Below are 12,504 nucleotides of genomic sequence, written 5' to 3'. Positions count from 1 at the left end.
TTCACGTCATCCTTGTGGCATCACAACTCCAGAGAAACAGTCCCCTCATCTACTCATCAACAGCCTCCTCACCTTGCAACATGAGGCAGGTATTTGCTGGGTCACTTGTGGCACAAGTGAGCTCCAAGATTAGGTTTTTTTAAAAAAAGATTTACATGAAACATTTGGTGGGAATTATTTTTATGATTATAAAAAGGAATCCCCCTCCCGATCCCAAAGTAGAGACATGTTGTAATAAATGATCTTCCTGTAATATGCAATCCAAACAGAATAGTGGTAAAAAAGAAGTAAACCTGTCCTTGTTTCCATTAGAATCAGTTTGCCTTTTGTCTCCCCAAAATTAAAGCTGCATTTCCACACTCACCTCAATATCCAAGACTGAGTAACGCTAAAGCACCACATCCAAGACAGCAGTAACAACTATGTACATAGTAAATACTCCAATAATAATTTAATCTCTCTTTGTCTACCATATGCACCCAAATCCTTTTATACCTCAGCACAGGGTATGTGCAGTCATGACCCCCTGAGCCAACTCGATGCCAAGACCATCTGATTTCAGTACCAGCTCCTGCTATTAACTATCCATTAGAGTTTTGGCACACATCCCAGCAAAGCAGGTATCTCCAACAATGGGATTTAGTAAATCCATTTTGCCACTGTGTTCTTCAGGGAAACAAGAATGCTCTGCCTTGATTCAAATATTCCACATACCTGTTTAATCTCATGGTATTGTCCCAGAAGCGCATAGGGGCAGTAGGAGATGCTCATGGACACTATTCCCATCGTGCTGATCATTATCATGGTGACGTACACGTTGGGGAACATGGCCATCACTGCAGTGCCAAGGGAAAAACCCAGCGTGCCCAGGATGTAGATCACTTTTATGCTCAGGTCATAGTTATCCAAATATTTCTGCAACAAGGCTGCAGAGATAAAGAATGAAACAGAAATCATAGAATCATAAAATTGTTTGGGTTGAAAGGCACCTTAAAGATCATCTAGTTCCAACCCCTCTGCCACGGGCAGGGACACCTTCCTCTAGAGCTCAGAGGCCATCCAACCTCTCCTTGAACACTTCCAGGGATGGGGCATCCACAGCTTCTCTGGGCAACCTGTTTCAGTGCCTCACCACCCTCACAGTACAGATTTTTTCCTAATACCTAATCTAAATCTACTCTCTTTCAGTTTGAAGCTATTTCCCCTTAAACCCCAGTTTAGTCACTGAAGTTTTAGGGTGTTGATGTGGCCATGGCAGCTTGAAGTGCTGTTTAGGACGTGGATGCTCAGTGCCTATTTGGGTTCTCTGAGCAGCACAGCCTGGTCCTCACTGGGAAAAGGATGAATTCCTGCTTCAGGAAGAGCCCGTCCCCACTGAGTTGTGCAGACGTGCATGCACATGTGCTGCAAAAGGCAGAATTTAAGTTTGGCAAAAACTCTCAATTTTAGAGTCTAGTCCAAGTCCAAATTATCTGCAGAATGACTTTCAGAAATACATATTTATAATTTTGATTTAAAAACAATCTTTGCAAAAACCCTCTTAACATATGCTTGAATCTTCTACCAAGCATGATTTCAGTTTCCTGATGACTCGCTAAATGCCACTCAAGATCCTTTGATTTCATTTTGTACTTTATGCCACTTCACCATCTGCTCATTTTTCCACCTACATTTGGAGGAACTTTTTCACACTGATTCTTAAAGAAGCCCTTCCCCTTATGACCATGTGAAATGCTTTTCCATGATATCCTTCACTCCAAACAAGGAGGTGGATGCAAACTGAAGCAAAAACTATTTCAGGGACAAGAGTTGGACTTGATGATCCTCGGTCCCTTCCAGGTAAGGATATTCTATGATGCTAAAATTCACATATTCTAATAAATACATGTTTGAGGTGCATTCCACTGTGAGATTGTGCAGTCTCCTACCCGAACAAACAGCAGCAGTAGCGGCATAAATCACCAGCCCCCAGCAGCCCATCTGAACCCCAGCGTTGTAGGCGTGCAGCTCAGTCGAGTTGGAAGGGGCCTGCAACAGACACAAACACAAATGTTGCTTTCTTGTACCCAGCACATCTCAGAAACGAGGAACCCCAAAAGCAGGTCTGCCCATGGGAACTGTCCCCTTACCTTTGGATCGCCCTGGAAGATGACCTGTCCCATGAAATCTGTGTAGAACACGGCCTCGGCGATGATGGAAAACCAAGTCAAGAGGTGACAGACGCAGAGCCTCAGCAGCTCCTTCGGCATCTTGAGCATGGACAGCCACAGGAGCCTGACGGTGGTCTCAGTCTCGCCCTCCTCGCTCTCGGTGTCCCCGCTGGAGTTGGTGGTGCCGCTCTGGTTGCGGTGGCGGCACCGCTGGCGCTGCCGTTTCTGCATGTCGTAGATGTCGTTCATGCTGCGCGACGACTTGATCAGCACGATGGCGTTGGCGCGGCGGAACCGGTACCGGTGGGAGCCGATCTTGCCGTAGTAGGAGAAGGTGTAGGACGGCTGCCGGTAGAACATGTGTCGCCGCCTCCGCATGGAGTTGGAAGTGCTGGATTGCTTCATGCCTATCCTGGCGTGCCCGTTGAGGAACTCTTTTGGTAGGGAGCCGTTGATGTTTGGGACTTTATCTTCGTTTAAGCGATTATCGAGCAACATCTCCTCCTCCTTCTCACTGTCCCTGAGGAAAGCAGAGAGGTGGTTGAGTTTGGACTTCATGATCTCCTGGCTTGTGTTGTGGGGAGTGTTTGGATATGAAGCATCCTGAAAAATGGAGGGTTCGATGTCGTGCAGGAAAAGCAGCTCTGATTCGATCTCCAGTGTGGCATCAGGCATGTGCAGAACCGAGTCACTCTTGCTTCTCACAATGTTCACCTCCAGGAACTCCATATTGAGATCATGCTCTGACTGAACCTCATCATGGAACATGGAAGTTCCATATGGTTCTTCCTCACTGATTACATTCAGTCGATTCAGAGGGGGGAGACTGCCACTGAATTTGACACTGGACAGCGTGTCTCCTTCCTCATCGATCCTGTCCTGCTGAGGGTTATATTGCTCTTCCTCAATGCTGAAAAGGTGGAGAGCAACGGAGACAGAGAAAATAATAGCTGCGAAGAAGAAAAGGACTTGCTGTTGAGATTTAAAAATACCACCCAAGAAGGTCTGTGTCCAGTCCAGCCCTCCTAACATATAACCAATTGCTCCTCCAAGGCCTGTGGAAGAGAGAAAAAAAAAAGAAGTCAGTTCAGGAAAAATCAATTCAGTCACAACTTGGTCATCAGGAAGACTGATCTGCTGCCAGAAACATCTCAGATAAGTCCATACCAGCTGAAAAGGCATGGATGTTAAGGGCCATGTCTTGCTCTTCACTGTCCACCACATCCAACAGGTAGGCCCGAATCGGCCCTTCGGTGGCATCAGCGCAGAAATCCAACACCACCACACCGAGCACCGTGAGGACTATTCCGATGGGCTGCTTGTCCGGGACGTCACCAATAGCCAGACCTGAGGGAAAACGGAAGAGGAATCTGGGCATGTCATTCAAAAAGGGAAAACTCCTAAGAGAAGCTTAACTCCTTAAGAGAGAGGTGGCCAACAGGCTTGCTGCAAACATTCCTTTACAAAGGAGCAAAATGGCAATTTCAGCTCTTTGGCGTCATGGAAGGTCTGGGACAAAGAGTATGTTCTTATGTTCCTAAGACTGATATTTATTTTTCAGAATGTTATTTCTGCAGTATCTCTTAAATTATTTCATATTCCTCCCATGTATTTCCCTTCAGCTGCTGAAGGCTGTTTTTATAAAGACATGGTGGGAGAGGGGAACACCAAAAATTAGATATATCACCTGTTAGTTACAACCACAGGTAATTGCACTGCTGACAGCATTCCTGACATGGTGCTTTACATGCAAGGGTCACAGTACCCCAGGATAAACTGAAATTTAACCCCTTCGCCTCTCTCTTTGCTTTTCTTAAACATTCCCACTTTCTAGATCCCTTTTTGTAAGCAAAACTTTTAAGGATGAAACAACATGAAGGTATTTTGCATTGCAAAAGGCATCAGTCAGCTTCTGTTGACAGCACGGGATGACATGCTTTTTGTCTGCAAAGTAGAAAGGCAGCATTAGTGTAGAGCTGGATAATTTGTCATGAGATGAACCAGTGACAAAAGCATGAAATTACTTGAATCAGAGAGATTTAGAAGTTACGTGTGCAAGGCTCTGATAAAACCATTAGTGTAACTGATGAAAATAACTGTGGAAGGAGATGAACTGGCTAAGCCACCAAGAATCATTTAAATCTCAAGTGCTGATTCCTGCATATTCAATCCTCATTTATACCAAGTGCTTTGAAGGCTGGAGAAGGTTATAAGTGTTCCAGGCTCAGCTAAGCCCTACAGCAGAAAACACCAATGGTGTCAGCGCTTTATATCTGCTGGAAATCCGAACAGTGCAGGAGAGAGCAAGGGTTCAGTTGTCCCCTGGGACATGATTGTATCATTATTGGGATTAGCAAACCTCTGTGCTCCTTGTTCCCCTCCCTATGACTCCTACTGCCAAAAGCCACAGTAAGGAAGAGGGTCCAATACAGTGACCCCCACGGTTTTGAAGCATCTCCTGTTTCCCCAAATTGCAATTAGGATTGGAAGTAACTGCAGACTAAGGGTAGGAAAGTGAACAAGAAAAATAAAAGATCAGCACAATATTTTTTGCTAATTTATTAAAAGTCTTGAAAATAAGACTATAAACTGAGCATGAGGTTTGCTTGCAGGTATTGATGGCACCTAAACCCAAAACTCCTGTATGGAACTGGGAGCTTCTTATCACTTAAAATCGTGTAAGAGGGCTACATCTAACACCCTGCAAACATCTGGAGGGGGAGGAATAAGCCTTTGAGACACCACAACAAAGTACAATTGATGCCATATGATAGCAATTCAAATAAATAATATTTATTGCTTGGGTAAATTAAAAAAGCATAAGCTAAATGTCATTTATCTGAATAGTTTGTTCACTGCACTTTGCAGAAAATTGAAACCCATCATATGGCATCCCAGTCTGGCTTTAACAAGCTGAGCCAAGATAATGTTCCACTCATTTCCCTCAATTACTTTAACTTTTTCACAATAGAGCTGCACCTAACCCAAAAAAAGAGAGCCAAGAGGATGTTATTAGGTGCTAAGTTCCTTTCATTTGCATCAGTCCAACCGTGATGTAAACAATTCCCCAAAGGTACTTGCTGTCACCTCTCCTGCACTAAATTTACAAAGAGATTGTAGATTAAATTCCGTAGTAAACTACGTTCAAGGGAAACTATTTTTACCAGCTTTGATGGGGGTTCAGGAAAAATTATTTTCCCACATGGTTTTTGATAAACAAATATTAACTGTGTTCTGGACTATTTCAATACTGAGTCTAAGAAAAGCACAAGAAAAAGTGAAAAGATAATTTTTGAAATAATGCTGGAAACAGGATGTGTTGCCAGATATGCATTAAAGGGAAAATGGATCACAACAGGAAACATTTCCCTGTGAACAGGTTGCTACAATTTTCCCATGTCAAGGATTGACCAAATTCGTCTCAGCGACTGCAAACATTATTCTGGCAATCGCTGTATTAATAACACTGAGCTACCAGTAACAGCCATGATTGCACAACACTCAGCACAGCAACCTGTGAGTAAGAATAAAACCACACAAGGTGGACAAAGCTAAAGTGCAGGGTTGTGGAGATCTCTTGTGATTTTAACATTAAATATGACTTACACCAACTGCAGAGCACTATCTTTACTTCCTACACTAAAACCTTAAAGCAGGTGTGTTAGGAGATACAGGCAAGGGGGTTCCTTGTTATTTACCTATAACAGAACCATTGAGGAAAAGTGCAACTCCAAAGAGGACACCAATGCAGAGGGCGAGGATGAAAGGCCGCCGGCGGCCCCAGCTCAGGGTGCAGCGGTCACTGGCCGAACCGATGAGCGGAGTGAAGATCAAGCCCAGGATGGGGCTGAGGAACCAAGTGAGGCTGTAGTATTGTTCAGGAAGACCTAAAACAAAGACAAAAACGACTGAAGGGTTATGTGGTGCACACCAAAGGTTTCACTTTAAACAGGAAATTTAGTCATACCTTTGAAAACTGTAAATTGAGTAGTAATTTAACTACAGTGACTTCTCTCCCAAATTAAAAACTCAGCTGAGATTTCTTAGCAATGGTTAATAAAACAGCTAAGGAAAGCACAGATCGTTTATCCTTCAAATACCTGGGCAATAAGAAGGTAACAATCAGAATATTTAAATTACTGTATCCACTAACCATTTGTGGAGTATAAAAACAAAGATTCTGGGGTGCTTGGAAGCTACCTGTTTGTCATATACACATATCCCCTTCTCAACAAAACTTTCAAGATTCAACAGTTGAACATTATAGTGGTGCTGTTCATCTAAGGTCATCCCCATAAAGAGTCATTAAACATTTAATGGACTGAGAACGATGGAGAGAATTTGATTGTCATATGAAATGTCCAATTTCTAAGCACAAAAATTTTTTTTATAAAAGTGAACAACAGACAATAAAAAAACCAATTAGCAATTACTCATCAACTTCTAGAGAAGGTTTGTTTATCTCTACTATCCTTGGTTGTGTTTTTTTAAGAACAGAGGTGACTACTCATAGGATCGGATGGGAAAAACTTGGATTTATTACATAGCATTTATTAGGAAAAAACAACTTGTTACACATAATTTCTGGAAACTAAAGAGCCCCCGGAGCCCTGCTGTCCACGTCCCCAGCATGGCAGCAGTGGCCTGCAGATGGCAGGCTGGCCCACAGCACCAGCCAGCTCCTCTGGGCTCTGCCTCCCTCCCGTTTATCAGCACAGGGCAGGTAACCACTCTGACGTGTTTCTTAGCAAAGCATTAAAAACAAAACAATCCATTTCTTGCAGTCCAGCTGATGCCAAGATAGAAAAAGTCAGTGTCTTTATCCCAGGAAGGAAAACCATTTATTATTCAAACCCATATATGGTGAGAGCGAGCAGCATTTGACCTTTGCTGGAGAGATCAACCTGTACCTTGTGCTCCCTGTTCAGCACACTGAGGGCATCCATTACCACGCAGGATTATACCAATCCCTGCCCAGAATAGCCTCTGCTGCAAATTTGGAAGTCTAATCTCCTGCTGTTTAAAGGACCACCAAATCTTGACTAGCAATGCTGACTTCTTCCACGAGATAAATCAGATTTTCCCAAGAGTGCTGCATGCTGTGTGTGATACACAGATTAAATGATAGGAAAATAAGCTAGTTTTTGGCATAAATAACCAATTTCACCATCAGAATTTGAAATCCAGGTCTGAGGCTAAGGTCTGTGTGATTGGACTCAACTTTGGCTAATGGACAAGTGAATGGCCACAGCTGCCCTCATGAGTACAGAGTTTTTGGAAGAGATTTGCCACTTCTGAAACTGCCCTACCCGTGTTTTCGGACCAAACATGCCACGTTTGGTCCAAACATTCCCCCCTGCCACAGGGGATGGTACCATGATTCAGCCACCTTTCCTTGTTCCAGGCCTGTACTGGTCAGCACTTACCATTAAAGTACTGACTCCTTTTGCACAGGTTGGGTTTGTACATGTGGCACCATGGTCACATCATGGTTCAAACCACTCCTGCTCAGCTTTTCCTACTGTTTGGTGATGTCTTGGCTGACACAGAAGTTTCAGCTGAGACACAGGCTCTGTCTGTGTGTCCATATTAGGTTTAAAGCTTTTGTTCAAGAAGACACAAGTGTTGGCACTGTCCCTCCAGACCCCAATATTTGTTGTCACCACCCAGCTTCTCTTCATGAGCACTATCCTCATCAAAGGTGCAAGTCAGGAAGCCAGTAGTTCCAGTAAAAGTGCAGGGAAAACTTCCATGTCCCCATGTTTTTAACATTCCTTTTAAATTTCACCAAGTTTAACAGCGTCCTAAGCCCAAAAGCAAGTTCAGGCACTGTGTGTTGAAATGGCCCCTCACCTGCTCCAGGATGAGGATGACGATGCTCATCAATTCCTGAGCTGGCACAATTCACAGGCATATTTAAATAATAAATATTTAAATAATAAATATTTTAAAAAATATTTAATGATGGGGAAGAGGAAACATTTGGTTCAAGGAAAGTAAAACTAAATGGTGGGCTGGGTATGATTCATTTAGGGTGAGTTATTTTTCTGCAGGACACAGAAAAAAAAAGCAACGTGTAAATATTCATCCCACTTTGCCTCCACAAAGCCATCCTGGGAGCAGTGGTTAAGCACCAGAGGTTGCTACTGTGTGAAGCCAAAGTCACTGCAGAGTCTGTTTTAAACAAAGTGAGGAGCTGCAGCTGAACCAACACCAGGGATCTTTCCTGTATGGATCACCAACATCTGGAATAACTCGATGTTGTATCACTGCACAAGTGCTGTGTGCTGAAAGCAGACATTTCTTTGCTGAATTATGTTGTGACTTGTGAATTATGAGCTGGGGCGTCTCAATCGAGCTCATCCATCAGTAAACACTTGGGAGACGTTGGGAAGGTTTTGCAGTAAATCACACAGTGGCTTTAAATAAACACAGGGGTGAGGGCTGGCAAGAGCTCTGTCACCCACATTACAAGCCTCATCCTATCTTACATGAATAAACAACCTTAAATAGACAGATTTAAGAAAAATGAACATAATTAAGAGATTCTCTTTTAACATTCCAACATCCATTGAGACAACCCACTCATTTTAATGGAGACTCTGAGCAGAAACAACAAGGAAACTCTGGTATATGAGGAAGAAGCAATAGGAGAGGGCATATCCAGGGACACCAGGGGCTGGCACAACTCCCTGTCCCTCTGTCCTTGAGGCCACCACTTTGTCTCCAGTCTGCAATGACACTTCCTTGTGGTGTATAGAAATTTTAGAAAAAAAAGATCTGGAAACACATAATCCATTTGAAATGATGATTCAAAATGACATGTGCAGAGAATTAAAAACTGTTTACAAATATTTGTCCTTCAACTGTAAAACCTGCACATTTCTAAACTGGACAGATAGGTATTTTTTTATGCTTTACAGCCACAGTTAACTGTCATAAAAATGTCCTAAAATTATTTAAAAACACTCCGTACTTGACTTCAAGTACTTACTAAAAATGTTATAACTCAAAATCAGATTAAGGTATGCATTCTGCTTTGACTTTACAGGCCAGTAAAAGAAAGGAAAGAAGGGTTTTTACCCAACCTCTGTTACATGCCTAAAATCAAGGATTTTTACCTTTCCATGTATGAGTCGGAGGAGAGGGACTGAAATGCTTTCTTGGGAAGGCTTTATTTTCACTGACTGAAAGGGGTGATCTTCCTAACATCTAAGTATTATAAATAAAAGCCTAAATCTAAATATTTACAGTGAAAATGGCTTACTTTGCAAGAGGTGTGAATCTCAGTGATCTCAGAATAGAACTATGGATGTAGCTTTCATGGAAGGGCAAAAAGGAGACTTAAAACCCCACAAACATTATGTTTGGAGTCCCTTCTTTAGACAAACCACTTTGATATTTTTTTACTGAACTACTCGTTAGCAGCAGTTTCTATATCTAGAAAAAAGAGGCCACAATAAAAATCTATACGGGAATTAATAGCTCCATGCCAAGAAAAATGGAAGAATTTCTAAAAAGTTTTTGAGTGCTCCCCCAAGTAAACAGGAAAGGGATAACTTTCAAGTGAAACACGAGCCATTCCCACAGATTGTGTAATGGGAATCGTCAATATGAGCACAACCTGCTTTCTCTCCTGCTGGAGAAGCCATGCCATGGGACTGCTTCCACAGCCTAAGTGGCAGGGCTCTGACAAACTGCATTCCAAGTGTAAGCCAGCAGTTCATAAAATCATCACGTGTGTTTTACATACAGTGCTGCAGAATTCAAAACAGTTATAATTTATTAAGTGTACGGCTTTACTGTAAGTATGTAAACTGTGAGGTCCTCACATCAGAATTTAGTTGGTTACTTGAGTGGAAAACTACAGAGTGGGGTTAGAGAAGATTCCTGATGGGAAGGGGTGCTCATGAAAGCTAAACTACAGCAGTATAAGAAAAATTAATTTGCTGGCAGAAGAATTCCCTCCCGAACCTGTCTGAGACTCCTCACCTGAGCAATGTACAGGCAGAGCAATCATTTTAGCACTTGGCAGTGAAGTGAATTATCCAGGGTTTCCTTTAATGTTTGCTTCCTATATCTAGAAGTTGAGATGTGTTATTGATATGCTCAGTCTGCCCAGTCCACCAAAACTCTGAGAGTTCTGGTGCCCAGGAGAGCCTTTTCTCTCTGCACAGATTTAGGTGTCACCTGATGTCTGTGCACTGTTGCTGTGGGAAGTCAGACTTTTTTAAAGCTCACAGCCTTGTTCTACCATGAGATTTGCAGGAAAGAACATTCCAAGGCACTGAGCGTGACCCCCACTGCCCCACAAAGTGAGACTTCAAAACGTACCCCGCAGATGTTCTTCCTAAAATTCACACTTCGTGCTGGCAGAGCCTCCAGGACCTTAATCCTTTCAACAGCAGCTTTAGTGCTAGACATTCTCATATAAATGAGAAAGTTCCAGACAGACAAGGAGAACTCCAACCCCAAAATATTTTTTTTCCCTTAAAAGAGGCTGTTCTGGTTTTAGTACCTCGAATGTCTGCGTACATGATATGCATATTTAGGTTGGCATGCGTGGTTTGGCAGGAGAAGCAAAAGAAATAAGACTGAAAATTGAAATACTTAAAGAGATTGTGTGTGTGTACATATATATGTGTGTGTATGTGTGTGTGTGTGTGTGTGTATAAATAACAGAAAAAACCCCAAGTCTTCCAGAGGTTTTCTGCCTCACAAGAATGAGCTCCAATAATGAAACTTGATAGAAATTCTGTCTGTAAGGGCGTTAGAAAGTTGTGGAAGGTAATTACTTGTCCTTTCTCTGTATATATATGCTGCTACACCTACAGAAATTCATAATTTTATGCAATATTTTAAAATAGGAAGACAGTTCAGAAGGCAGCCAAGCCAGTACAAGACAACAATAAACAGAAATGTGGGGATAGAGGGAATGTTTTGACACCAAGAAGTTCCTTCTGACGCCCCCATCCAGTGGCAAGGACTCAGATGGAGTGTGTATTTTAAATAACTTGGCTACAGGGATGTGCTGGGCCGGCAGCTCTTCAGCATCCAGGCTCTGACGTGCACAACAGATGCAGGGATGCTGCTTTTGACTGGATTTCAGGGCAGCACTGCCCAGCCAAGAGCTTGTCATCCATGTGACAGCCTTGCCACAGCCTCCTGCAGCCAAATGTGAAACGTCCCAACTGCTGAGAGCTGCTGCATCCCCCTGGAACAGGCTGCAGCTCGGCTGGGACTGATTTTGTATGGCCAAGAGTGGCTCCACGCAGCATGTGCCTTCACCAAAGGCTGCTGAGACTCACATACTGACTGGAAGGCCAAAGCAGCTGCATCCCATTACCAGTTTGATGCTGTTCCTTTATTTTGTCTGTAATTTTCCACCACCACACTTGCCTTGCCAGGTAGCAGCTCTTACAGCAAAACCACTATAGGGCAGCTTGGAAAAGCATCCATCCCAGTGGCCTCACGGGGGAGGAATTAAAAAAAAACCTTGAGGATTATTATTTAGCCTTTTACTGACAGCTAATCTGAGGAAACACCGAGGAGGAAAAAAACATATTGGATAAACAAGGTTAGTATTTGTGAACTGAATGTGGAGCAGGTCACAAGGCAGACTCCAAAGTCTCATACAAATCAGTGAGAAAAAGAGCAAAACACAACAACAGCTTCTGTGAGCAGCGACAACTGCCACTGAGACCCTTGTAATATGGCATTTCCCAGCCAGCTACAAACAAACAGGACACTGGCTTCTAGTAAATAAGGGTTTGTTTTTTCCCAGACAAAAAAAGTGCCCAACAATAGTGGGACCAGCACTGCTCACGGTTCACAGGAAATGCTCACTGTGTCACCATCAGTCTAAGGGCTGCGTGAGGTCACGAGTTACATGGAAGAAAGATTAAGTCACATGCAGCAGTTTCTATTCAAAACCTCTTTTTGATAAGTTCTATTGGGGGAAAAATAGTTCTTTATAAGCTTAACAATAAGATCTGATATGGGAATAGGATGCTAAGGTCCTATTTTCATTTGTCAGAAATCATCACCTAGAGACTTTGTTTATACACTTTAAGTAAACACCATACAAATTTCTGAACGAACACAAGAAGTTGTTCATGCCCTGCAAATACTTTCTATTCCACAATTTCATTCCTGTATAAAATACTGTGTGCTACTAAAAATGTTTCACATTGATCTGCTTAAAAATGCATTGCTTATACAAGCTGCTTTGGTTAAGGCTGGGTTTTTTAGGAGTGTAGCAAGCAGAACCAATGCTTGTCAAAGAGCTGTGGAGAAGTTTGAATCCCGGTATCTGCTTTTCATCTTATACAACAAAATTGTAGAAACCACTGCA

At 42.7% G+C, this 12,504-nt stretch overlaps 1 protein-coding gene across 4 annotated transcripts in view; it reads right to left on the bottom strand.

The window, feature by feature from the left end:
• Nucleotides 1-12,504, bottom strand: part of SLC45A4 (solute carrier family 45 member 4) — an 87,374-nt gene that overhangs the window by 6,241 nt on the left and 68,629 nt on the right. For all 4 annotated transcript variants that reach the window (XM_064643666.1, XM_064643579.1, XM_064643551.1 and 1 more), the window contains 5 exons: nucleotides 5,849-6,037; nucleotides 3,318-3,497; nucleotides 2,130-3,205; nucleotides 1,929-2,028; nucleotides 715-926 (listed from right to left, as the gene is read on the bottom strand). In XM_064643666.1, the coding sequence (XP_064499736.1) occupies nucleotides 715-926; nucleotides 1,929-2,028; nucleotides 2,130-3,205; nucleotides 3,318-3,497; nucleotides 5,849-6,037 (1,757 nt within the window). The remainder of the gene's footprint in view (nucleotides 1-714; nucleotides 927-1,928; nucleotides 2,029-2,129; nucleotides 3,206-3,317; nucleotides 3,498-5,848; nucleotides 6,038-12,504) is intronic.

This window comes from Pseudopipra pipra, chromosome 1 (genome assembly GCF_036250125.1).
Source record: "Pseudopipra pipra isolate bDixPip1 chromosome 1, bDixPip1.hap1, whole genome shotgun sequence".
NCBI lineage: Eukaryota > Metazoa > Chordata > Aves > Passeriformes > Pipridae > Pseudopipra > Pseudopipra pipra.
This window is presented reverse-complemented; position numbering and strand designations above follow the sequence as displayed.